The 27,139-nt window shown below is 49.3% G+C and overlaps 1 protein-coding gene across 5 annotated transcripts in view; it reads right to left on the bottom strand.

The window, feature by feature from the left end:
• Nucleotides 1–872: 872 nt before the first annotated feature.
• Nucleotides 873–27,139, bottom strand: part of GRAP2 (GRB2 related adaptor protein 2) — a 62,840-nt gene continuing 36,573 nt past the window's right edge. Inside the window, exons 1-8 of one of the 5 annotated variants that reach the window (XM_027107714.1) lie at nucleotides 20,608–20,701; nucleotides 20,302–20,512; nucleotides 13,848–13,939; nucleotides 10,588–10,707; nucleotides 6,949–7,117; nucleotides 4,917–5,108; nucleotides 3,669–3,791; nucleotides 873–3,125 (exon numbers count right to left, since the gene is read on the bottom strand). In XM_027107714.1, the coding sequence (XP_026963515.1) occupies nucleotides 2,862–3,125; nucleotides 3,669–3,791; nucleotides 4,917–5,108; nucleotides 6,949–7,117; nucleotides 10,588–10,707; nucleotides 13,848–13,939; nucleotides 20,302–20,331 (990 nt within the window). In that variant the 5' untranslated portion in view covers nucleotides 20,332–20,512; nucleotides 20,608–20,701 and the 3' untranslated portion in view covers nucleotides 873–2,861. Of the gene's footprint in view, nucleotides 3,126–3,668; nucleotides 3,792–4,916; nucleotides 5,109–6,948; nucleotides 7,118–10,587; nucleotides 10,708–13,847; nucleotides 13,940–20,301; nucleotides 20,513–20,607; nucleotides 20,702–27,139 lie in introns of those variants that run through there. The other 4 variants (XM_027107713.1, XM_027107715.1, XM_027107716.1 and 1 more) reach the window with 4 other exon arrangements.

Raw genomic sequence — 27,139 nt, 5'->3', positions numbered from 1 at the left:
ATCGCCTCAGAGCTTGACAGACTTGCAGGACTGAACCAGACTCCGCATTTGAACACACTCCCCAGGCAATTCACAGACAGGTTCATTTCGAGAAAAGCGCTGCCTCAGGTCACCCCAGGGTCATCTAAAAGTGGGTGGGCAGTGGCAGGTACAAGATAGTTGAAATGCTGCGAGCCTCAGCAAGCGGTTAGGGAGACCGAAATGATCCAACAGGAACCAGATTTTCTCTGGAAGTTCCAGGTGGCCCCCAAGTCACGCAGAGTGATTCATTCAACCGAATTCAGAGACAATGTGTTGTTTCCTGGTTGTGTGGTTGTGAGAGGCCCTGGGGGGACCCGCCCCTGGTGCTGAAATCCCCTTGGGTGGAGGGCAACTTCCCCTGGGCAGCACCAGAGGCCAAGGAGGGTCAGCCTCCCCTCCCCCGACAGTGCGGACAGCGCGGTCCTTGTCCTGTTAGTCTGGTTCCTGAGGGCCCCTGTTCACTGCGGGTGGTTAGGATGACTCTCAGTTCCTTCTGGATTGAGCCTCCAGATGAGCAGGGACGAGGCTGTTTGAGCACCTCAATTAAAGGCTCTGGTGGAACAGAAAGTCCAGATCCAGGGGCTCTGAGAGCTTTGCCCACCCTGCGTGGTCAGCTTCTCCAGGCCAGTGACCCCCACCCTCCTCCAGAGAGGCGTGTGACACAGACACCAGACCCAGCCCAGCAGAACAAAGGCACTTGTTTTATTACTGCTTTCTTGAGGAGTGTTTCAAGGCACAAAACCCAGGCCAGAACCCAGTCGTTTCCCTCCGTCTTCCCTGGGGCTGGTCCTCCCACAGAATCAGACAAATGGACCAAGTTCATGGACCGCTGAAAGCATATGGTTTGTAAATACTGTAAAATCAAACATTACTTTGGCTTTTATCTACTGTAACCTGTTCACATCACCCAGCACCGAAACAGCTTATCCGGGCTCCTTGGCCTTTGTTCTTTTGCCTTGGTTCCTGCAGTGTCTCCTCTGTCCAGGTTCGTCCTGCCCACCAGCCTCTGTCCCTCCTGCCCGTGCCTCATCTGCCCCCAACTTGTCACTCCAGTGTCTTCCTCACCTGTCCCACTTCACCTCCTGTCCCTCTTCCTCCCTTCAGCCTCTCACGCTGCTCCTGGATCTTTTGAAATGTCTCCGTTCCCTTCTACCTCCTGTGCTTTCACTTCCAGAGACCCCTCCTCACTCGCTGGACTCCCCCTGCCTCTCAGGCTATTTTCTCATCCCTCCCAAGACCCACCACAGAGTCTTTTCTTTTTCTCTTTTTCTCTAAAGGCGACATGGGGATCAGAGAATGGCAGATTTCAGAGCCAACAGGCCATAGCCTACGTTACACTGACAGTTACTTCTGAGTCAGAAACCCTTTCTTCCTACGTCACCTTGGTTGATGGCTGCCCCGTCCCTCCTCAGAGAAGGAAGGGCTGGGAAGAAGAGGAAGCAACAGGTCCCCACCCACCCCGGAGCTCCTTCACCAGCACTTCCGCCTGAGCCCTTTCCTTCTGGTCTCCATATACCCGCCCACCACCCCTCCTAGACGCCCTCGGGGCGGACACGTTTGTTCTGGCTCCCCTACGACACTGAGCTTCCTTCTCCAGTGTCCCTGCTCCCCAGCCAGGCTGATCTGTGCTTCCCGCGCCCAGGCTGAGCCCTGGGAGACACGAGTCTATTTTGAGGTGAAGGAGAGACAGTGGCCGTGGGGTTCCTTCCCAGGTGCAGCTTGTGGGGCGGGGAGGCGCCAGCGGTGGCCCAACAGTCGGAGGGAACAGGAAGCTCTCTCCAAGCCAGCTGCCACCCAGGGTCATGGCCAATCAGTCAATTGACCAGTCGCTAAACAGTGCTCTTGAGGAGTGGGCTTCTCTCTGTGTTGCTGGGCAAAGCATCTTCAAAACACAGGAAACCAAGAGGGAAAACAAATAGAGCCCTGAAGAGACAGCCCTGTAACCATAAAACAGTGGCTCTGAAATCTGCCATTCTCAGCCGGGGCTTCTCCGGGCGCTTTACAGAGTCTAGGATGCTGCGTTCTTGGTTGCTGGGGAAACCGATGTTACACCCAAGTAAGCCAGTGGGGGATTTGTGAAAAACCCCTCCATTTCCCAGTGCTCGGTTCTCACAGGGCCTCCATTTCTCCACCGCAGCCACAGGGAAGAGAATTCGTTGGGGAACGTTCGCTTGAGGGAGAGGAAGGTCTCAGGTGAGCATCTGCCAGGGGACTAGTCTTGCCCAGGCCCCGGGACGCCCCCTGCTCCAGCCCTCCCCTCCCATCCTCTCCCGCTCCCAGCTCAGAGTGGCACCTTCGTCCTCCACCCAGCAGTGCCCACCCCGTGGGGAGAGGGGGACAGCAGCCCCGCACACCCTCGGAGGGGGCGGGGAGCCAGACATGCAGGTAAAGGAGGACATGCCCCGCCAAGTCCAACCCCACCCTGCTTTTCTGCGTCCAACACCAGGTGTGGATCCCGCTTAGGTCCTCTCAGTCAGAATTCCCAAGACGAGGAGGAAGCAGTGCCGGCTTAAGTGCAGGGGGCGTGTCGGTGTCATTTCCCTGCCTCCCACTTCCCAGCGCCCCCACTGCCTTCTGCACACCCGCTGAGGGGAGCAGAAAGATAAGTATGAATAGAATTCTCCACCTGAGCTCCTTTCATATCAACTAAGTAACCAACGAACTTGCCAATAAATTACTATTATAAGTGTGTAGATACGTAGGCATATATACGTGTGTGCATATGTATATATACACGCATATATATATGTATGTGTAGTTCCAGAGTTTCTTCCTTGTTCCATCACTTGCAGGCAGCTTCAGACCAAAGCTTCTGAGCCCTCCAGAAGGGCCTCACCGGGTCATGGGTGCCACGTAGTTGGCAGGGAAGAGGCCCAGCTTGTTGTGCAGGCGGCCAGTCCACCAGGATGGGTTGGAGCTGTCCAGGACCTCAACCACCTCTCCGCAGTGGAATCCCAGCTCATCATCTTCGAGAGCCTCGAAGTCGTACAGCGCCCGGGCCCACCGCACTCGCTGCTGGGGGAAAGCACAGAGAGGTCCTGCTGAGCTGGGGCCGGCAGAGCTGCTTTCTGAGCCACGGGCACACGGAGGAGGATCTGCGGGCCCTGGTACCAAGACAAAGCTCTCTGTGAGCTGCCTGCCCTGAAGGCTGACGGATGGCTCTCCAGAGACATTTCAAACCCCATTGCAACTGAAAGCAGACCCGGATGCAAAGCTCTGAGCAACTGAGATGTCATTCTCCAAGGCTCCAAGAGGATCCTTGAGAACTACACTCTCTACACGAATAGGTGTTCTTTTTATTTTCTTCGAGTGACAAACAGAACGCAATGTGCCCAGACTAACAGCCCTCGATGCCAGTGCAACGGATCTCCCTCTGCTAGAATTGCAGTCAGGAAATGTGAGGGTCGGGCAAGGCCCGACAACCAAACTGAGAACAGCAGGCTGGATGGCGCCAGCTGGGATCAGCTCTACGGGGAACTCCTGCCCCACCGTCACTCGCTGGGTTCCCACCACCTCTGTGTGCAGTTTGACACACAGTCTCTCGTGGAGAGAGACTGGTCTCTCCCGGTCTCTCGCGGAGGACCAACCGTTTCTCTACTTGGCCCCTTGGCCTCCTCCTCTGAGCCCAGAGAGGGAAGTTCACATACCCCGGCTGCTTGGAGTTGCACGGGGTCTGTGTGTCTCCGTTGCATGAGGGCGGCATTCATTTCGCTGCTGTTGCCCATGCCACAGTGCCCGTCGTTTATGTCCAGGCTGCCTCCACGGCGTTCCTAGAAACAGATGTGACAGAACAGCCATGACCACATCGCCGGAAGCATCCCTCACAGGCTCCCCCAGCACCTTGCTCTGATGACATGGACACAGCCAGTGCAGACCTTACATTGTGAAGATGATGCCAGCTTTCATTCATTCAACCAAGGAATATTTATCTGGCGCCTACCATGGGTCTAGTACTGTCTTAAGCATGAGGATATGTAGCTGGAGAGAGGAGGCCCCTATCTTCATGGAACATCGGTTTAGAGGGGGAACCATACACATTTAAGTGATGAGTGAGCATAGAGAAGACTGAATAACTTGGCCTGGGTGATCAGGGTGCTTGAACTCCAGCTTAAAGAGGAGTAGAACTGACTAAGCAAGGGCATTTCAGGCAGGGGGGACAGCATATAAAAAGCCTCAAAAGCATGAGAGGAAACGCAGTGAAAAATTCTGGTAACTAAAGGTAAGTGCAGCGTTGCCAGAAGGTATGTTCACGTGGCGCGGTAGCAGGGGAGGGTGCTGGGGAGACAGACAGGGGCAGCTCACAGAGGACTTTGTATGCCCTGCTGCGGAATTCAGGGATGACGCTATCTGGCTGTATTGTCACTCTGGGCAAGCCACGGAAAGTCCTGTCTGGAACAAGGCGGGGGACAGATAAATAAATAAGCAAGGGTCCGTTTCTGGTGTTAATCAGTTTCTCTTGCAGATCTTGACAGCCAGATGGGTTAAAGGGCAGGAGAAGATTCGGAATTGTACTGATAAGAAAATGAAACAGTTGTTCACTGTGTCCTCAGGGTGAGAGAGAGAGTGTGTGTGTGTTTTCAAGCAGGGAGCCATTCAATTCACAGAGACTTCTTCACCAGGAGCGGTTTCCTTATTTCTGCCACCTGGGGGCCCAGGATCTTCTGTATGGGCCCAGGGAGAGCTGATGGGGCCTGGCCTGGCCTGGGACGTTCCTCCCCAGCCGACAGTCCTGGACCCAAAACAGGTCCCCAGCATTTATGTGCTTTGGTTGTTTCCAGCACCGTGGGGAGTTTTCATACACTGAGTGGCAGTGGGGACAAAGTGACTGAAGCCTGGGGGGGAGAGCAGATCCTTCTCCCCAGCTCACTGTGCCCCACTGCATTCTTTCCAGATACCTGATGAAAAGGCTGCTGCTGCTGCAGGTACCGCTGCTGTGGTGGCAGTGGTGCGGGGGGATACTGCGAGGGAGGGGGCGGGGGGTGATCCGACAGCTTCCGGTTCATCGAAGGCCGGATTTCTTCTCCCGCAGTCCCACTCAGGGGTGGGCCTCCCTGGGACCTCCGGTCCAGGCTGTTGCCCCGCTGACCCTGGGAGAGAACAGAGGTGATGCGGATCCATCCTCCTCACGCATCTCCTGGTCCTACCCCGCTCTTCTGGCAGCTGTTCCCAGACTTAGCTCATGCCAGCTCCAAGAAACAGCTGAGGGGGTGAGGGCAGCTTAAGGAGAATCAATGGTTCAGACCATTACGTTTTCAAAGCGGCCGCTGCATTCTCAGATTCTCCCAGTTTGGGGAGTTTGGGTCTCCGGTTCACAGACTTTCCACGTGGTACCCAACTAGCCCCTTCCTAGTGGGCTTGTTTTTCTCTGTGTAATCATGCTTAAATGTCCCATTTTACCGACACAGTGCCACCCCTCCTTATCGCATGTTGCCACACTGCTGGACATCCTACCCTCCAGATAAGCTCTGCTATTGACTTTGCATGATTTTGAACTGTGATTTATAGCCTGATGATGGAGACCCAAACAGCAACGCTCTTGCAGCACCATGGAAACCAGGCCTGCTGCTGGGCACGTTGGGAAGAAACAAGATCTTTCTCCTGAATGCTACCACAACCTCATGACTCAGAGACAATTCCTTCTTATTTTTATCTAACAGACAATTACACGGGGCCCTTGGCTTAGTATATGCCAGGCACTGCGCTAAGCACTTTGCAAAATGAGCTCATTAAATCCAGTTTAATGCATTTTTATATTTCCTCTTTCACCTGTGTGTGCACATCCTAATAAATGAATACCTCTGTCCATTTCCTGGTTAAAAGAATTTACAAGGTGGGGGTTTAACCTTTGCTTATCTTTCTAAATTTCTCTCTGCATTCGGGAACACTCTTTCCTCCTTTGATTGTAACTTCTCAGGCTTAAAATCAACCCATTACTTGCAAGGGATGGTTTTCTTTACTTCCCTGAAGCACATGTTGCTTTGAAAGTCTCAGTGTCTTTTCAAATAACCTGTCGCTGGGATTTCAACTCTTTTAGTCAATGCTTGTTTCTGTAATACCCATCTCCTATAACCATGTTATTTCCTTTGAAACATGTTGCATAGATTGTGTGTGTGTGAATTTACTTATGGAGGCTAGTTAACATTTCCTTAGTGCCGACTATGGACCAGACCCTGTGGCAAGGCCTGTAATGATGTCTCATTTATCCTCACAACAGCCCAATGAGGGAGGCATTATAGTCTCTCCATTCTATGGATGAGAAAAACCGATACTCAGAAAGTTTTCTTCTCTTGCAATGAAATCAGGTTTTAAAGAAAGCCAGGTCTGTCGGATGCATCTTCTTTAAAACAATACTTCATATCCCAACTGTTCCAAGAGCAAGAATCCCACCTCCAGTTTTCTCCTCCAGTGCCCCCTGCTTCTACCCTCCCCCATCCCCAAATTCGGCCACAAAGCTCTACCTGCTGCATTAGTCCTGGACTCTAGGCTCTAATATCCCCATGTATAGTGCCCCCCCATCCTCCCCACACCTTCATCCTTGGGCGGCTCCTGAGCTAGGCTGAAAACTGTGACATAATAACATCTGTGAATAACAAAATAAGAGCGTAATAAGAGCCCACGTGTACCGAGTGCCTGTGGCGTGATTAGGAATGATGCAAGGAGTGGGGCTACATGATCTTCTCTAACCTTCACACCATCCTATGAGGTAGCTGTCACTATTATCTCAATTTTAATGGATGAGGAAACTGAGGATTAGAGAACTTTCCAAAGTCACATACCTAGGAAGTGCTAAGCTAGGATTTAAACTGAGATCTCTGCCTTTCAGAACACACAGGGACCTCCCCATCAGATGCATGGTCTTGGTGGTTCGTGTAGGACCCGAGCTGCCCAGAATCTCTGGACTGGGGCCAATGGGGACCTGCAGCATACCTGTTCCTCCCGGGTCCTATCCCTCAGAAAGATCTGCTTCTGTTTGGAGATGGAAGTCGTCCTGTAGTAGTCCACCAGCTTGTTGAGGGATGGAAACTTCTCTGTCCACAGGAAGTAATTACCCTTGTTGTCTTTCATGACTTTGAAGTGCTGAACATCACCCTCATGCCTAGGGATCAAGGCAAATCCAAATTGTCTATTACATGGTGACCATGTCCTTGCCTCCAGGGCTGACTGTATCCAGGGATGCTGGGGTTCTGTTTGGGCAGGGAGCAGAGGTATGGGTGGCTGGCCCATTCCTGGGCAGGTGGGCTGGCCCAGGCAAACTCCGGGGGGAGATCTGTGGGAGGGACGGCTCCGGACACAGGCTGAGCTAGAGGGGATTTTTTTTTTTTTTTTTTTTTAACATGAGGAGAAGGTAATCTTTCTTCTGACACTGGAACTGACCTTTTATAAGAAAAAAATGTTCCCAGTGCTTTAAAGACTACAAGATCAAGGACTTTTTTTTACAATGTTTATTTGAGACATGGCAACACCTAAGAACTTACCAGGCTAAGGACTCTGCCAAGATTCAGAGGAGAGGAGTTTTTCAAGCCCTCATTACCTGTCTGTTAACAGAAAATAGTTTGAACCAGCTCCTTTAAGCCCATAAACTACCCTGAGAAATCTGCCACGCTTTGTTCTCTACATAATGGGTATCTCTTGGTCTTGTTTTGCATAAATAAGGTTACAAAAGTATTTTGAGCTTTTGGGAAAAAATGTGCTGAGCCTCAAAGAGGTGGAGGGGCCTTGTCAAGGTCACTGTGAGTGAGTGGCAGAGCTGAGACAAGGACCCGGGGTCTCTGATTCCAGTCTAATGAGCTGGGACTGTCACACCATGCACATGTGTTTTTTATTACTATTATTTTTTCATGCTAACTTCTTTTAGATCGGCACCTTTGACACCAGCTGGACTCACAAGTGGTGGAGCATGCTTGTACCAGGGATGGAGAAATTGGATTTTATTCATTGGAAAGAGGGGACTGGGCCTTTACTAATAGCTCCAGCCTTTTTCCATCACCAAGTCATCCTTGTTGGGATGTCAAGTTTTTTTTTTTGTCAAATGGATACATATTTATGTCTAAAAATAAACTGGCATTAATGATACCAGTTGCCTGACGGCAGAAGAAAGGTCACAAACTTAAAGCATGTTGAAGAGTAAAGATACCTCGTTCTTAGGGATGGATTTCGTGGTCCGTGTTCAGAGGGGACAGGAATTCTTTTTTAAAAAATTTACTTATTTAATTAATTAATTTATTTATTTTTGGCTGCATTGGGTTTTTGTTGCTGAGTGCAGACTTTCTCTAGTTGCAGCAAGCGGGGGCTACCCTTCGTTGCGGTGTGTGGGCTTCTCATTGCCGTGGCTTCTCTTGTTGCAGAGCACAGGTTCTAAGCCTGCAGGCCTCAGTAGTTGTGGCTCACGGGCTCTAGAGCACAGGCTCAGTAGTTGTGGCGCACGGGCTTAGTTGCTCCGCGGCATGTGGGATCTTCCCGGACCAGGGCTCGACCTGTGTCCCCTGCACTGGCAGGCAGATTCTTAACCACTGTGCCACCAGGGAAGCCAGGAGACAGGAATTCTGATCTTCCTTCTCATCTTTTGTGTGGGTCTCTGCTCATAGCCAGGTGAACCCATGCAGTGACCTCTGCTTAACCACCTTGGGGGTCGTAGCCAACACTTTGGCAATCATTGCTTGCTCTTCCCCTTTTGGCTGTGGTCACTCACATATGCTTTCTTCAGGGCAACAACACCACATGGCTCAACTCCCAGCCATCACTCCCCACATCGGGGTGAGGAGGAGGAAATATGCTTGTGAAACAATTATTCATCCACCACCTCTTAGTCAAAGAACTCAGAATGAGAAACATTAACACTTTCACTCCCATGTGCTGAGAGGATGGATGTCAGGGCTGTAGTGGGTCCTCTGGGTGCTCGAGAGAGAGTGGCTGGACCACTGTCTCGAGTTCCGAGAGGGGCAGAGAAAGGGTGTAATTCAGGACTCCAGACTCTAAAGTCTAGTATTTCAGACCCCTAACAACTGCTAAGTGATAGAACTACAATTAGCTCTTAATTATCTGTGCCCATGACAGAAAGCAGACGTATAAATAAATAAAAATGATTCTGCTTTGGAATACATTATACTACATTTCTGCAGAAGAGGTAATACTGATTACAGTAATAATCACCATCACGAGAAGCTGCATGGCCTCAACGGCAGGGGAAGACTGTAGCAGACGTCAAGGCTGATCATTTTTTGTAGAATTCAATTTAATCAAGGAACTAGAAACCCTAATTCCTCACTGAAAAAGCCAGACTCAGCAACGTCACGCAAACCAAAGGCACCAAGAAACGCCTTTCAGTCGAACAATTTGCTTGGTCTTGCCTCAAATTGTGGCCCTTAAGAAATAGGGTTGACTTGCAAGATTTATTAATAGAGCAAAATCTCATTAATTAAGACCTAACAAGTTTAGAATTTGTGATACATCAATATTGGCCTGAGCTAAAATTTACCATCACCCAAGATGTGAAAAAGGAAGCTTTAGTTAAGGGAAATGAAGAGTTTAAGTCAGCCTGCAAGGGCAATGCTTAGGAGACCAAGCTATTGAGCACGTTGGGGGCACAAATGCGTACAAATGGTTGACCCATTATTTTTAAGTCCTTCCTACTTATTCCTTACAGGACACTTTCTTTCTAAATAGTAAAGTGGCCTCCGTTTATTACCCGAGATCGGATTTATGAACTTAAAGCTGCACGCCTTTCAGATTATATTGCGGAATCCAGACAGCGCTTCTGGTCAGGTAACTTGACAGTGAGGTTTCCCCGTACAATCCGTCGCGCCAACCCCTGTACTGCTATCACCATAAATCTTGCACTTTCACATGTGGTCATCAAGTCTGATGTGTGACTTGAGATCCCCAACACGCTGACCACATGCTGTGTGTTCAGACTTGGGGCTTCTGTGTGTGGGGCTGTGTCGTGTTAAAGGGAGTCACTTCCTCCCGGGGGTGCTGCACATTAACGAGACTTTGCTGTCACGGTCCCCCCAGCCCAGGACTCCTGGGCTCTGCTCTGTTCCTGTCAGTTTTGCTGCATTACGGGGCGTGGAGGTAGCCCTTCGTCTCGTGCAGCCACTTACAACTACAGATGTGTCCTACGGTGGTGACTTGGGTTTTAATTTTTCTCTACCCTTCGTCAAACAAGCATCAGTAGTAAAAGAAAACGTTAAGATCGCAACCCCAAGGCGGATGTGGACAGTTGGGAATTCTCTTTTCCTCCTCCATTCCCACACCTTCCACAGATACTCACCCAGCACCTACTGGGTACAGGGTGCTGTAAAAGCCACAGAGACGAAGTTGATAAAAATCCTCTCTCTCCAGAAGCACCTGGGCCGGAGGGGGAGGCAGATGAACGCACATGTAATTTGGGCCACAAACTAAGGAGTTGTGTACGTGTGTTATGGAAAGAAAATGCACAGCATCACAGTTGATAAGATGCCTGGGCCCCTTGGCCGCCATGCTCCTGAGGAATAGGTCATGTTCAAGAGGTCACCTTGCTGGTTTAACGCTTTAGTAGGTCAGGGAGGAGTCAGGGACAGCCGGTACCTGACAGATATGGAGAAGTCCCCTGGGGAGCTCTGGCTGGCCCGGATGATGAAGCAACCAACCTCCTTGCCCATCAGCAAGCTCTCTGCCTGGTGTCGTGAGAGGCCTTCGTGAAACCATCTATCAGGTGAGATAAAAGCAGAGGATCTTGGTGAGACGCCAGAGTGATGGTAGGGGTGAGGGTAGGGAGGGAAGGAAGCAGGGGAGAGATGACCCAAAGGGAGAGAGGCTGGGGACTGCTCAGCAGAGAGCAGACAGAGACCAAAGAGGGGCCAGGTGCTTTTGAAACTAAACAAACACTCCAGCAGTTTGCAGGCGAGGCAAGTGAGTGTTCCCCTTGAGGCACCTCCTGTCCCGTTCCCCCAGGAGAAGTCTCTCTCCTGCTTGGAAATCCTGAATCATGGAAATGTGCCACTGCACCAAACGGGACAGCGTGGGAGTCACTCACTGTGGGGAGTGGCTTCCTGCAGGCAGCTGTGAAAGGGATGTCTCTAGAAAAGAACTGCAGGGACAGGGACCCCTTGGGGCACTGGAGGCAATGGGCAGGGCCTTGGGTGCCAGCTCCGGGCTGAGACCTTGGTGGCCGGGAAAGAGAGTCACAGCCCAGGGCCCCTGGGTGGCGTGGGGCGGGAGCGGCTGTGCCCCCTGCCTGGCAGAGGCTGCAGGGCGCCCAGGGAGGCCCGCACACACACTTGGAAATAAGCAAGGCTGGTAGCAGCCAGAGAGAGGCATCTACACAGCCAGCTCCTGGGCCCTCCCCAAAAACCAGGCTGGAAAATAATCTTTACCCTGGAAAAGAAGAAACCAAGGAGAAACTGCTCTTTCAGGCTGGCAACCTTTGGAAGCGTTGCTGCAGGGGGCACAGTGTATATGAAAAAGGCCAAAAACTTGCACAGGGGCAAGTCAAACAGTGGCTACAGCCACGGGCCAGGAGGCCAGAAACCTCTCTCAACCACAGAGAAGCGGAACAAGTGTTTGCAATCCCTCAGCAGCCAAAGGTAGGGTGGTGTCCTTTTGCTGCAAGGTGCCTGCTCTAATTGCCACCCCTGGAAAGCCAGTATGTGTGTCCCTTTAAGATGAAGGTCCAACGGGCCACAGCTTTGGATTCCTTTGTGAGCAGTTCCCTGTGCTCTTTGGAATGTAGGAACTGAACAGACATGGGTGGCGGAAGAATGTCCTTCCTCCAGACCTGGGACTTGCAGGGGAAGGTTGGTCGGGCTCTGAGGGGAGCCTGGAGATCTGCCTGGAGATCCTGCCAGAGTGTTTGCCATGCAAACCTACCATGCTGATGACTGGCCACCACAGGAAATGTAATGGGGAGGGGAAGAGAATGGGACCCCCTCCACAGCAGCCATCCTCAGAGGAGATATCTCGGAAGAGGCGGCAAACAGTGAGGGGACTGTTTAGAAAATGTTCTCCATCTGGAATTTGATAAGTGACTTCCCTCAAGACTTGCAAAAATGTCCACACCCTGCATATGAAACGCGTGCCAGGTTTTCCTATTATACATCGTTCCAAAAGCCATTCATTCATAGCTAATAGCTTTTATTAAACATCTACTCTGTGCTGAGCCTCCTTCTGGGGATATAGCAGATACAGTGGTGAGCAGCACAGACAAGGACCCTCATGGAACTTCTTATATTCTAGTGCGGTGGGGAGAGACACACCATAGACAACAAAGTAATAAGAATATTAAGTGTGTCAGCTGATGTAAGTGCTGTGGAGGAAATGAAAACAGAGGAGAGATGGGGTGGGGGAGTCATTCAAAATATGGTGATGGGGGGGTCTCACTGGGAGGGCGACATTCTAACTGTAAAGGAGACGGGGGAGGCGAGGAGAAACTGGCAAAGGAGTCGGGGAAGGAGCAGCCAGGGAGGTGGGAAGAGAACCAGGAAGAAGGATGTTCTGGAAGCCAAAGGAAGAGGGAGAGATTCCCCACATCGAATCGTGCTGACGTGATGGCCTACGATCGGCCACTGGGACCAGCAGTTCACGGTGACCTTGAAGTTGTGTGGGTTCTGGGGAGAATGGCAGGAGAGGACGGCAAATATAATGATTCTTTTGAAGAAGTGGAGTCGTAGCTGGAAGGGGGTTTGGGATCAAGAGTTTTGCTGTTTGGTTTCGCTTTTTGGTTTTTGGTAAGATGGGAGAAACTGCGACATCTTTGTTTGCTGCCGGGAATGATCCGGCAGAGAGGGAGGCAAGTTGATGCGCGAGAGGAGAGAACGTCTGCTCGAAGCGCAGATGGTTCTTTCCAAACAACTGCAGGAAAGGCAGTGTCTGTGCAGTTGCAGGATGTGGGTGGATGCAGCGAGTCAGGGCGGGTGGGGTCGAGGGGCTTTTCTGGGGGCCTCCGCTGTCCTGGAAGCCAGGCCATCCGCCGAGAGCGCGGTGGAAGAGGGGCTGCAGGTGTGCTGTGCTCACCTAGAAGATGACAGGGCAGCCTCAGGGGCCCCCTGGCTGAGGTCAGTGGTCATTCTATTGGTTCAGTGGTCACTTTGTTCTTCGGCTAGACCCTGACCCTCACACAGCGTTAGATTTCTATCTCACCCCTGTGGTCAATTCTTGAGGCGCACGTGACCCAATCTCAATTTTTCGTTTCCTCTTTATGGAGGGAATTTCCCTGACCTCTCTCACGGGTGCGAACATGGTTTCAGGAAGGCCGAGAGCTTCGTCCTCCTGGCTGGGATGGAGGGTGGGTTGGGAGATAAAAGAGAAGAGGCCTGAAGGAGCAGCTGTTGAGGTGGAGTGGCCGAGAGCGCACCCCGCGCACCCCCGGAATTCTTGGAAACCCCATGGTTGCAATTATACATGATGTTAGTTTATAAACTTAAAATAGGTGATTCTTTTTTTTTTTTTTTTTTTTGCGGTACGCGGGTCTCTCACTGTTGTGGCCTCTCCCGTTGCGGAACACAGGCTCCTGGCGCACAGGCTCAGCGTCCATGGCTCACGGGCCCAGCCGCTCCGCGGCATGTGGGATCTTCCCGAACCCATGTCCCCTGCATCAGCAGGCGGACTCTCAACCACTGCACCACCAGGGAAGCCCAAAAGAGGTGACTCTTGCCCATGGTATAAAATTCAAACGAGAATGCTGTGCAATGCGAATCTCCCTCCCACCCCTGGCCTTCAGCTGGGTGGTTCCCTCTCCAGAGGCAACCATTTTTGACAGCGTCCGGGCTGTGCCGGGATAATTCTAGTGGCTGCTGCAGTAAAGGGGAGTGTGTGGGGCAGGCCCATCTCAGCAGGCTGGGAATACTTACTCAGGAAACTTGATGTCTATAAAATTCTTGGGCACGTATCCTTCTTGGCTCCTAAGCTCCGCCTTGAACCACTCCTCTTGGTTACTTAAGATCTACAGGGAGGAGAATGAAGGACAAAGACACTGTGGGGAGGACTCCAAGGAGCGGGAGAAAGGGGTTGCAGGGCAAAGAAAGCGCTCTGGGATTTAGAGGAAAATAAGCCCAAGAAGCCACACAGCCGCTCGAGTGGGGAGCGGCTGGCTTATCTTTGGAGTTTGGCTTCCCTTGACCCCAAGCTATTTCTGTCCACGTGGGCCACCCACTCATAGGACCGCACCTGGCCTGACCTCCCAGACTCAGGGCTCAGGGGCTTCCCTGAACCCCTTTTCTCCTTCTGTTTGGGAGATTTGTGTCCCAGATCTTAGCACTTTAAGCTCCTCATCTAGGCAGGTAGTTTCTCCTTCTCTGCCAGGTAACAAGGAAACTTTTAATTTTAATTTGCTCTTCGTTTTTCACACCAGCAGATTAAAACGTAAACATCAAGCGGGGGCTAGCTTTGAAAACAGTAACTCTTGGTGTTCACACTCCATGTTTTCACAAAGAGTTTGGACATAACTCAAGATACCTGGAATGCCTTTTCTAAACTTGCTTTTAGACCCAGATCATAGGCAAAACCAGAAGTTCTGTCTCATTACTGTAGGGTCTTACCTCGACCACAACCCCAAATGTCATCACCTGCCCTGATTACTCGTCTGACCCTCCAGACGTGGCTCTATGTGGCTTCTGGTTATTTCAGAAAATCTTTTACCATCAAAAGACAAATATCTGCCCCCCCCCCCACTGAGAACGTTTCTAAAATATGTAGCGCAGACTCAACAATAATTCAAAATGAAGATGGCAGAACAAAAAGATGGGAAGAAACTTGACGATGTCACGGAGCCACTGAATTAGCCATCCAGGAGCCCTCCTACTTCTGGACTTTGCAGGAGAAATTATAAATCTTCTGTTGTCGTTTAAGCCAATTTTAGTTTCTGTTTCTTGTAGTTGAAAATGTCATACAATAATAAAGAGGATAGCAGAAGATGGATAGGAAAGGTTGCTCAGAGGAGAGGCCATCTGGGTTGCCCAGGCAATGAAAGGAGCTACCCAGGCGAAGTCTGATGGCAAAAGAGCTACTTCTGGGGAGTGAGGAAGAAGGTGCATTCTGGGGACAAAACATCTCGGTCAGGGGACAGTTTAGATTGTGACTCCAGGAGAAGAGAGAGGGGAAACCAGGGGCACAGGGCCTTGTAGCCCACGTTGAAAAGCATGGATTTTTATCTTGAAACGTATGGGGAGCCATGAAAGGATTTTCAGCAGGGAAATAGCACAGGGAGAATCAGAGTTAAGAACGGCATGCTGTATCAGAGCGTGAAGATGGATTGGGGCGTAAAGTCAGGGGAGAAAGTGTAGGAAGACGCGTGTAGCCATCTAGGCAAGAGACGAAGGGGATCTGGCCTGAGAACAGGTGAGGACAGATTTCAGAGGAATCAGGAAGCACAAACGGGCAGGACTTCCTGACTGTTCGCAGAGCCTAGGGAGAAGGGGAATTCTGGGATGCCTCCGGATTTCTGGCTTGGGAGACTGAGTGGGTGGCGATGCCTTTACTAAAATAGAAAATACAGGAGGAGCAGGTCTGAGGGAAAACTCACAGACTTCAGGTCGCCTGTACGGGAATCAAGTTGCCCCGGGACGCTCTGAGAAGGAAGGATTAGCGAGCGTTGGAGATGTGTGTGGGGCTCAGCGGAGAAGTGGGGGCTGGAGCTAGATTTCGGAGTCGATTCATCCAAAAGTGGGTGGACTTGAAGCCTCTGGTTTCTCCCTCCCAGAGATGGGAAGAGAGCTGAAGAGAGCTAAGTAATTGAGAAGCAGGGTTGACCTATTTCTAATATCACTCCTGAGTCTGGGATGAGAAGGCCTGGGGTCTAGCTTGGTCCCGTCACTAGCTGTCTGACCTCAGGCGAGTCAAATACCATCTGCCAAATGGGGGCAATAAAAACTGGTCGGCGCCTCACGGAGCTGATGCAAGGATCAAACGCGCCCTGGTACCTGGACGTCCTTCAGAGAGTACAGGCTGTGTTTTTAAATATAATTCTGTAAAATGTGATATTCTTATGAGGGAGAACTCCAGCTCTGAAGGACACGGAAGGGTTTATAAGTTCTTTAAAGTGTTATATGTGTATGTTTTGAAGGTAATCATGTGTTCTGAAGAAATAAAAGTGTGTCCCATGTTTGAGTTCTAGAATTGCTGAGAAAAGAAAACGCTATAGTTTCTGACATCAAATGTGACTGTCGGCATCACTAAGGGCGTGTGGGTACGCGTGTAGCGAGGGGCCTGTGGGGAAGGTGGGAAATCTAGGTCAAAGGAGGAGCCAGGGAGCTCAGCAGCAGGGCCTGGCTGCACATAAGGAACACGGGGGCATTTCACTCTGCGCCAAGCGTAAAGGCTCTGGAATTCCTTTCTCCCGTCACATGGGAAGGCTATGTGCGGCTTGGGTAGCAGCAGTCAAGTAGCAGGGTGAGCAGGGATGAGGTAAAAGGCCATTTGGAAATCGGTGCTGCACGGTAAGAACCACACTTCGCTCTGAGCTCTCTGACCCCAAACCGGCTGCAATTTTAGTAATCGTGGCTCATACCCATCTACCCCCTCTAGCAACCGAAGATTGTCCCACGGTGCCAGCCATTTTCCCCACCACCCGGTGCTCGGTCGGCCTGAGATCTTGTTCCCAGAGAGGCGCATTTATTGGCTTTCTGTGGTGCATAGAAGGCAAGGTTTTAAAAAGATCTCATTTTCTGCAAAGAAGAGTCTTTGGGGGGAGGTGTTTTCCTCCTGCCGTTGTTGGCTCAGGGCCCAAACTTCCTCTTCCTCTCATCTCTCCATCTCCTCCGTCCCCCGATCTCTTTTCCCCATCTTGCAGAGCTGGGCGAGTTCAGCCTAAACGTATGAGGTTTCACCCTTAGCTCTGCTGTGACTTAATTCTTACAACGTTGCCTACCGGAATCATTTTCTGGGTTACATGGCCTGAGAATAAGTTAGACGTGGGAAGAAGACAAAATGTACGGTTGGGTGAATTTTAAAACTGGATGAAATTATAGCTCTTAGAGGCATAGCAGAAATCCGAAGTGCTGAAGAAGTTAATTACGTAGGTCTAACTCTGGGGGCTTTTCGGTTGCTGTTTTAGTAGGAAGAAACGGGGTCGTGTTAGACGTATTACAGAAGCAGATAGAGATGGCCTGGGTCGAGAGACATTTTTTCATAATGACCGGCAGATTCGAGTGGGAAGAGTAAGCTGCGAGCTGTGTGCAGCTGCGGGTCCAGAGGGGCTGATATGAACACGAAACATCCAACCCCTGACTTTTGGAATGTGTCTCGCACAGGAGAAACGGGATCGAGTCATTTGGCCAGAGTTCTGTGTCCAGCATCTTGTTCACCATTCTGGGATCAGCATCTAGTGAGCACCTGCTGTTTGTACTTAGGTGCCGGGAATACAGAGATGAACAAGCTGGGGCCTGCGCCCCCGGGGAACTCAAAGTCTGCAGGGGGCGGTTGATGGTAAGCGAGACATTTTGTGTACCTTCTAATGAAAATGTCTGTTTAGTCTTTTAGCGCTAAAGGCCAAACACGAAAGAACATTCCATGAGTGAATTGCTGGGGCAGTTAAGAGCTAGCCTTGAAAACAATTTCAAAAAAAAAAGAAAAGAAAAGGAAACAATTTCCAGGATCCTGGGGCTTGTTAGCCATCTCCGGAGGAGAGGGTTGTACGTGGAGACCTACAGGCAGGCCCACTGACCACCATGATCCAGACCTTCTGTGAGGTTCAGCTGACAAGCCCCCTCCCCCTTCCTCTTTACCCCTGTGGCTGCAGTGGATAGAATTTGAAAAGAAGGAGGGGTCTGGCTTTCTGATGGAATTCTAAATGAGTGTGCAGGAACGCAGTTAACAATTCAGGACATATGCACCGAGCGCCCACCTGGGGCCGCGACTTGTGTTAGACGCTGGGAATATACAAAGATGAACCTGGCAAAGCTCTGCTCTCACACCAGCGGGGGGATCACCCATTCGCTCATTCGTCGAATGCTCATCATCTTTCTGTTGTTCTGGACCCCGAGGCAGGCCCGGCCCCAACCTGCGCAGAGCTCTGGGGAGTGGAACAGCCACCACGTGCGCGGACGATCAGGACGGCACAGGGCAAGGGCCGCAGTAGAGGTGGGTACTCAGGGTGCAGAGGGCCGAAGCTCGGCCTGCTTGTAAATAACTGTCCTGTGAGGCGGGAGTGTGAGTGCCTTGAGCAGTGTGTGAAATGCTGTGGAGGAGCTGAAGAGGGAGTATTTAATCTACCGGGGTGGTCAGGAGCGGGGAGGATTAGTGAGGGTTCCCCGGTAGAGGTGGTCAAATATGTGTGTGTGGGAGAAGGGCATTCAGAATACGGGGAGAGCCTGAAAAAGGAGAGTTTGTATATTGCAGCGTGACCTGGGGCATTTCATACACAAGATGTGTGTGTGTGTGTGTGTGTGTGTGTGTGTGTGTCACACGTGTGTATGTACGTATGTATATGTGTACATATGTGTACATGTTCTTGCACGCAAGCATGATGAGGTTGGGCAGTAGGCTGGGGCCAGATGGCTTAGATTTCCATCAACTGGTCATGGAGAACCACTGAATGTTTCTGAGTAAGGAAGTAATGTGATCTGATTTATCTTCTGGAAAGATCCTTCTGGGACTGGTACGTAGAATGAAGGAGGAAGAGACGGGAGGCAATGAGGTCAGTCAAGGGAACACAGTAATAGTCTGAACAGTCAGAGGCAGCAGGAATTGGGTGATATTGACAATACAGTGATCATTTATTGAGCATCCAATTTGGGCTGGGACCATTACCCCTAATCCTTTCTATAACCCTGCAAAATAGGCGTGGCCTCCACTTATAGACGAAGACACTGAAGCTCAGAGGGGGAAAGGGACTGACCCAAGGCCACACAGCTAATGGGCTGGGACTCAAACTCAGATTTATCTGGCTCCAAAGTCCATGCTCCTTTTTATTGCACCAGACTCCTCTCCAGTGAAGAAGGGATTGCTTGGGAGATATGATAAAAGAAAAATATTCAGGGCAGAGAACAGTGTTTAGGTGTGGGACAGAGCTTCATTCAGATACAGGAGAGGGGCCGTTAGCAGTGTCTAATCCTACGGGGGTTTAGTAGGGTCCTTACATTCCACAATGAGGAGATCACCAGTGGACTTTAAGGGAGTGTTGGGGGTAAAAGACAGATTCCAGAGGGTTCCAGTGGCGTGAACAGGAAGTGAGGGAGTGGAGGCACCCAGCATAGAGAGTTCTTCCCGGTGCTGGCAGTGAGGAGAAGAAAGAAATTAGGAGCTGAACAGAGAAGCAGATTTGAGGGAAGTTTTTTTTGTTTTTTGTTTTTTCCTTTTCTGGGGAATAGGGAAATTTTAAGCCAGATAGTAGATTCTGTCTGAAATGGGAGATGAGGGATGCGACTTGCCCCCAACCCCCCAGGGAGGTTCTCTTTTGGGTGAAAACACTGGAGAATGGTAGATAATCACATGGTCACAATACCCCACAAGGAAGGGAGGGACTGCTCACCTTGTCGCAGACCCCTCTGTGACCTTGGTAAGATCCCAAGGAAGTGAAGGTCACTTTTTCCTGGGTCAGCAGCCCAAGCAATATTTTGACCTTGAGAAGTTCCAACATGGAAGGCATACTCTTGGCAGCCACATTACCAGATCTTGCAAGATGAGAGCAGTCAGAGGGATAAACATTGGGGGGTTAAAATTCCAAACCACGTCATTCCACCTGGTTTGTGCTCCACACTTTCCGAGTCACTCTCTCACGTATGATAGGGTTCTTTCCATAGCAAGCATTTATCTTCGTGGAGAGACAATGGTGGTCTCAGTGCCACTGAGCAGTCTCAGGAGGCCCATATGGGTTGCTGAGGACCGGGGATCGGGGTATCCGAGGTTCTCTGAGGCCAGGAAGGGGGACATAGGTGCCAGAGATTCCCCAGTGGCCTCTTGAAGGACTCCTATGCTATTTTGCACAAAACAGGGGCTAAGATGCAGAGTCCGTAAGCATGGTGCATGAAATGTGGGAGGAGTCCAAGGCCTCTTCAGTTCAGCAAGTGGCCACTACAACTCAAGTGCGGGCGAAGAAGAGTTGTGAGGAACCCCTGAGTGGTGAATGTGCATGGCCTTTGTTGACCCGCATCTCCTCCAGCTGACTTTCCAGGTGTCCCCATCCACACCTTCCTCCTGTAAGTTCCAGCCGTGCTGAAACTCACAATGCTGACCTAATTCTGCCTGGGCTCGCCCACCTCTGAGCTTTAGCCAAAAGCCCGAATCACCTTCATTGTGTTCCCTGACAACTGATGTTGCCACCCGTTCCTACAACCCCATCTTTCAAGGTGGGATCACTTGTCCCCTCACCTGTGCTCCTGGGCACTCAGATAAGACCATCTGTGACAGCCCTTTGGATGGATTTGTTTCCCCCTCCAGACCACGAGCATCTCAGGACAAGGATGGTGGCTTATGCCAATCGGATTTCCATCACCTGGCCTGGTAGCTGGTGCACAGGCGCTCAGAAGGAACCCTTTTGAATGAGGCAAACTTCACATTTTGAAAGGAACTGTGTGTATTTCTTGAGAAACAAAGGATGGATTGTTAGATTAACTCAGTGGCTAAACCGGAGTAACCTAAACTCTCCCCGGCTCTCCCGGGTCCCGCGTCACCTACCTTCAGAACATCTCCAGCGTGAAAGCTCAGTTCATCCTCTCCTGAGGCCATGAAATCAAACTTGGCAATGGCTTCCATGTTGTAACGCGAAGCTGGAAGGGAAATAATGTGGTCATTGTGCCTTTCTGCCAGGAGGAGGGCAGTCTTAGCAGTTGGTGGAGAGGGTCCAAGGTCTCCAGGCCAGAGAGGAAGGCGTAGGCACACAGTGAGGGCTTTTGTTTTCAGAAAGAGCTGCACGAGCTGCTAGGATCCACTTCCCGGCATCATTCTGTGAATCCCCAGATGCCAGGAGCAGGAAATGAAGGCCAGCCACCGCCTTTCCCCTTCTCCTTTCATCCCCATTTGCTGTCCTGGCCTGTAAGCGTTTCTGGGGCATCTCTGTTTCCGGTTGATAAGGACAGAAGACTTGCTATCATCTCTAACTTGAGGCCTGGGGGCCTGGAAAGACTGTTCTGTAAACACTATCCCAAGGCTGTCCCTCGACAGCTATATTTAGCCAGGCGGTGTTAATTAGACAGATGCCATTTTCTCTTTTACATCTGAATCATTTAAGAGAATTAGACAGCATTGGTCAGTGGGGAACTTAGCGGCCTTCTACATGGTTTGAGAGTGGAAAGCATTCTGGTTTTAGAATTGGGAGACTAAATGAGTCAGATTCCTTATTTTATTATTATTGCGTAAGCCAAGGACATTTTGGAAATTTGCCTTTTAATACCTCTGAATTGAGTTAAAACATTGGCTCCTCCTAGTAACACATGAGACCTGTGTAAAGATAAGTAAGTCAGCCCACAAATGAAACATGGTTGGTTTTTTTAGGAGGCAGCGGGGTTGTAATAGAAAGAGAGCAGAGTCCTGGTTGTGTCCGTGAACAGCTGTGTGATCTGTGCGAGTACTAAACCTCTTGGAGCCTCAGTTTCCTCGTTCGTAAAATGGGAATCATAATGTTCAACGAATAAGGATGTAAGATGAAATTAAAGAATAGATGCAAAATGTTGTACAAGTTAAAGTTGAGTAGCAGAGCATTTATGTTTTAGAATCACGTTATGGAATGAATTTAGCCTCAGCAAAGGCAGCCTAGCCAAAAGCCACAAAAATGTTCTTCTGATTTCTCCCACCTCCTCTAAACTTTTCTCATTGCAATTTGAGGCTTGGGCTTCCCTGGTGGTGCAGGGGTTGAGAATCTGCCTGCCGATGCAGGGGACATGGGTTCGAGCCCTGGTCTGTGAAGATCCCATGTGCCGCGGAGCAACTAGGCCCGTGAGCCACAATTACTGAGCCTGTGACAGTGAGAGGCCCGCGCACCGCGATGAAGAGTGGCCCCCGCTCACCGCAACTAGAGAAAGCTCTCGCACAGAAACAAAGACCCAACGCAGCCAAAAATAAATAAATTAATTAATTAAAAAAAAGAAATTTGAGGCTTATTCCCTAGGACGCTCAAGTTCTTTGGTTCTCTGCTAACTGTCAAGGACACCGTCTTGAGAGCTGTTGTTTGGCATTTATGTTTTGCAAAATTTGCTTAAGTCTGAAACCCTGTAGGTTAGAAACCCTCAAACCTAACTGACTTTCAGTGACCAGGAAACTGGGACCACAATTATCCTCTCAGTGGGAATTTCTGCCCAAGTAACGAGATTTAGGTAAATAAGGAAGGTGGCTGCCCGTGGGAGGGGGCGGCACCCGGAGATCAGGGGATTAAGGCGGACTGCAACCCTGGTGATGGCAAGGGGCGCCTTCCTCTGATTTTCCACATTTGCTTGGTCTTCCAAAGGCAATTTATAGAGGTGAGTATTACCAATCCCAAAGATAGATATTAAGCAAAAAATATTTCAGGATCCAAAGGAAAATGTCATAGCTCACTGTCTGAGCTTTATCACCAGCCAAAACTTATTTCCAGACCCAAAATATATATACTTTTTGTGCACTTTCTTCAAGATCTGTCCGTCTAGGGCAAATTAAAATTTTTGTGACCTAGGATGACCCACTCAACAGGAAGAAGTATTCTGTCCTCCTGAGTGAAAGCTAAATGCCTTTGCTGACTTGATTCACCCCATTACTTTAACATGCAAAGCTCTCCCTAATTAAGGCCTTGCCTCTGGTGTGCAGGAAGATGGGCTTCTGTGGGTCACCCACATGGTATCAGCAGCAGACACTGGTCACATCAAGAGATCAAGTGTCAGGTGAATAGTCCTCAAAACCAAGATCCCATTTCTATGCAAATTTACCTTAATAAGCAGGATGGAGACAAGGGGAGGGCAAATGCTAAACATATTAGAAAGTCACATACATTAGAGATGGAAAAAAATATCCAACACATGCTCTAGAGATGACCTTGAGCTTGGGAGATCTTTCCTACATTACATGTAGCTCCAGGCTGGCTGTAAGTCATTCAGTGAGAAGGGCTGAGGCAGAAGTAAACTTGCTTCTGAACGGTGGCACTTTTCTCTGCCTTCCCCCAGGAAGCAGGTGGTGTGGCAAAGCCAACAACAGAGGCGTGTCACAGAGCTCCCCAGCTTGTAATATTAATCCTGGCTCAGAAAACCCAGTTAAACAGGCCCACTCTTCGTGAAATCACGTTGAAAAAAATCTGTTTGCGTCCCATTTCCGTTTGTGAAATGAAATCTGTTCAGATGCTGTTTGGTGGGAGGGAGATACTCAGGGTGGAGTGGGGGATGCTCTGTTTTCATTCAAATCACCGGGCTCTGCAAGTTCTTCCCTTGAATTTATCATTCTCTGCTTCCCTAATAGCGGAGAATGGTAAATGGGCCAGCCCCAGGGGTTGGTCTTCTGTTTGATCATAAAAATGCGTGGAAAGTTATATCCTATTCCTTTATATCCATTAGTTTTAATTTTGAAAAGTTAAAAATTACCACCAGGGGAAAAATGAAAACGGAACTAACATAGTTTATTCAGTACTTATCCATTTTGTTTGGTACCTACCACCACTGCATACTGCACCTGGAAAAAGAAAACAAATAAATGATGGAGATAAAACATGGTAGCAACAATTCCAAGAGAGAAAAGAGTGGGGAGAGAGAGAGAAAGGTCAGCAGTCCCAAGAACTCAAGAACGTGGTGGAGCCTTCTTCCTGCTGTTTGCAGTTACAATGCTGCTGACCTCAGGGGAAGATGAAGAGAGACACCTCTTCAGAGAGCCTCACAGATGGGTTAAATGCATTTTCCCTTCCAGTGATCAGCTTTAGAAATGGCTGCAATGCTACCTGCCATAGAGCGTGAATGAGAAGTGACAGCATCCAGGTGCCAGGCCCCTGCCAGCAGCCTCCCCCCTCATCCCGGCCTCAGTGATGGTACCATTTGTTCAGGAATCCCGCCTCCGAGCCATGCAGGGCTCCTGGCTCTGCTTCTCACCAGCCCTCTGCATCTCTCTCACTCTCCCGCTTTTACAAATTGTACGGAATACCCATCAGCAGCCCCGAGACACAGACCACCACTGGACGACACCACACAGGACCTCCTCAGCACGATTATCTCTGCCCTGGCCTTTCCATTTAAGCTTCTTGTACCGCCAAACAACCTGAAAAATAGTCAGGCTGTATAGCAGGAATGCTTATGTACTTCTAAAATATAAGTCACCGTGGAGGATGAAAACAAAAGCTAGGAGACAGCTCTTTAAAAAAGCCTCCATTTGAAAGCCAGAGTCAGGGGATATGTTCAGAAGAAACGCAGAGTTAACATCAAAATGGTACCAGGCAAGCAACTTCTTGAACGATTTCAGTTCCTCCTAATTTGGCTATGAATAGTGAAGGTTTCCGTTTTACTTGTCTCTGGAAAAGAGCGATTGCATAACAGCACGGAGCTGTTCCGAAGATTCCGGCTCAGGACCCAGGGAAAGAAGGAGCCAGGTCCTAAACTGAATCGCGACAACACTTCCTGTTTTGCTGGGGAGAGCCCTAATTTGAATATTATATGACTTGCCCCAGTTTCTGTTGTCAGGTGGTTAAGATTACGTCTTGAAAAAAGAAGAGAAACTGCTCTTGATAAGTATTTCTTATAGCCTATTTATCAGAACACGAGCAACATAATTTGTATTGATTTATGGATTGATAGAATAGTGAGGAGTTTACATTTTAGGACTTTGGCTGCACTGACCAAGAGGAGCTTAGCCGAAAATGTAAAATGATACCAGCTCTCTAGGTTCACATAATGCGCATGCTTGGAATCTGCACCCTTTCATCGGCAAAGCCCCTCCTGGAGACCGTGGGAAGGCAGTGCCTCCTCCTCTGAATTGACAAGGTCAGCTCAGTGACTTTTCAGAAGTGCGAAACCTCACAGTGCCAGGAAAAAATGATGATAGATCGCTAAACCTCACTGTACACAATAGATCTGTTCTTGGAGAGTTATTATGAAGAGAGTATTTGCAAATGGATCATTAGCATGCATTATGGAGGCTCATTCTACAAAGGAACCCCGTGGTGAATCCCTTTACAAAATGGAAAGGAAAATTTGTTATGCAAATAGCTATCTTTTAATTGATCTGTTTGAAAGGCTGGGTTTTCGTGCACTGAGTCTTAAAACGGAGCGCACCTGTGTATCTACCTCTCTCACCGTGGGTTAAATATTAGTTCCCCCTTTTCTTAACCCCCAAATACTTTCTAAAAACCTCTTCTACTGATATATAACATCACCCCTCAGAATATAGAGTAGGAGTTCTGTAAAGGGCCAGAGAGAAAGGGTTTTCGGCTCCGCGAGCTGTACGGTCTCTGCCATGACCACGCATCCGTGCCGTTTTCCAGAAGCCAGCCTGAGAGAACAGTCAATGAACAGGCAGAGCTGGGTTCTGATACAATTTTATTTACGCTCACTGAAACTTGAATTTCATATAATTTTTACATGCCACAAGTTATTATTATTCTGATTTTTCCCCACCATTCAGAAAGAGTAATAACCATCTTAGCTTGTGGCCAAAAATATGTGATGAGTCAAATTTGACCTACTGGCCGTAGTTTACGGACTCCTGGTATAGACGTTTTTATCAATATTCTATCTATCTCCCCTGATAGTCTGTAAACTTCTTGGGGTCTTAGGAGTAGCTGGACCTGGATTTGAACCTCAGAGGTGGCATTTACTTCCCAAGTATCAAAGTTTCTTCATCCCTAACCCGGAAGTAGCCACCCTTACTTCACAGGGGTCCTGTGTGTAGATGTGTAGAAAGACCCTGGCGCACAGTAGGCATCCAGTAAATGGTAGTAACGGTTGTTATTTCTTCTTAGATGCCCTACGATACCTCACCAGTGCTTAGGCACCTAGCAAATGCTTGTTGAGTGACTGGAAACAAATGGCCTGCCGTCATAGTTGCAACTGTAATTGATTTCCTCAGGGAAGGGGCAGCTGACCGGAGGACCCGTTTACAAGGATGGATTAATTTCCCATTCAAAGGTGCCCTGACTTCTGGGCAAACTCAGCCAGAGATAATGAAGCAGGCACCCACGCTAAAGGTCTGATTTATTTAATCCAATAGAGGGCAATGGTGCGTCCCAAACAGTGGATTCCATCTCGTAACTTTTCTATGCATCTCGAGTCCCCGCAACCTCTCTCCAAACAGTTTGGCGACTGTCTTCTTTCTCTCTGGTGCATTTTAAGGCATATAAACTTTAACGTTTCAAAGAGTCTCAAACCCATAAAATACAGAATTGCTTTGATGGATAAAAATTGGAAGACATCTGCTCCTACACATTTTCTGATGCTTAAATTCTCTCTGAGCTCCCTGGAAAGTTGGTCCCCTTTCATCTCAAAGTGACCAGTCCCTCTCTGCTACTTTGAGTCTAGGTTTATGATTTGTGTTGAAATCCCTACTGTGTGTTTTTCTTTTATCTGAACCTTACAGCTGTGGTTAGGGCTTTTCTGCTTTATCACCTCTTACTGGGCATTGGACAGAGCAGGAAACCAAGAAAGGTCATAGATTGCTCTTCTTGAAAATCTGTAAGCATAGGATGGACAATTACCTGTAACTCACCTGTTAGCCTCTGCTGAAATATTTTTCTAGAGACCTAAACCAATCTATTCTGGAAAAGAAAGTGAAAAAAAACAAGAAAGAAAAGAAAAAGGCTGCGCATGGCCAAGTGACCAAGGGCTGGCTTCTCCTCCCTTTGCGCTCTCAAACGACAACATTTTGGCTCTATTCGAAACCAGCAGAACCTCGCTTACAGGCTACCTCTTTCATTAGCTGGCCATGTTGGAAACGTTAACCTTCTCTGGATGTCTCACAAGGCTTACAGATTCCTTTACTGTGCCTGCTCTTGAATTACTTCTAATCATCCTCTGGGGCCCTTAAAATAGAGAGCCTCCAGTCCTATTCTAGTAAGATCCTCCTTCTGGTTTCTCTGGAGACTTGGATCTGAGGCCAGGTGTGGAGGGTGAAGTGGGAGTTGGAATCATGGCGGCTACAACCAAGCTTGCAGATAGCCGTGAACTTGGGAGCGGCCACCATGGGCTTCTCCTTTAAAAGATTTACAACCAACAACTCCTATGCTTATCTGGATCTCCCAAGTCAGAGAGGCAGGCATTTCTTTTTGGGTTTA

The sequence above is a fragment of the Aethalodelphis obliquidens genome, unplaced genomic scaffold, assembly GCF_003676395.1.
Source record: "Aethalodelphis obliquidens isolate GAN/ISIS:26980383/991018 unplaced genomic scaffold, ASM367639v1 scaffold8, whole genome shotgun sequence".
Classification (NCBI taxonomy): Eukaryota; Metazoa; Chordata; class Mammalia; order Artiodactyla; family Delphinidae; genus Aethalodelphis; species Aethalodelphis obliquidens.
The sequence above is the reverse complement of the archived record's forward strand: the minus strand, read 5'-3'. Positions and strand labels throughout refer to the sequence as shown.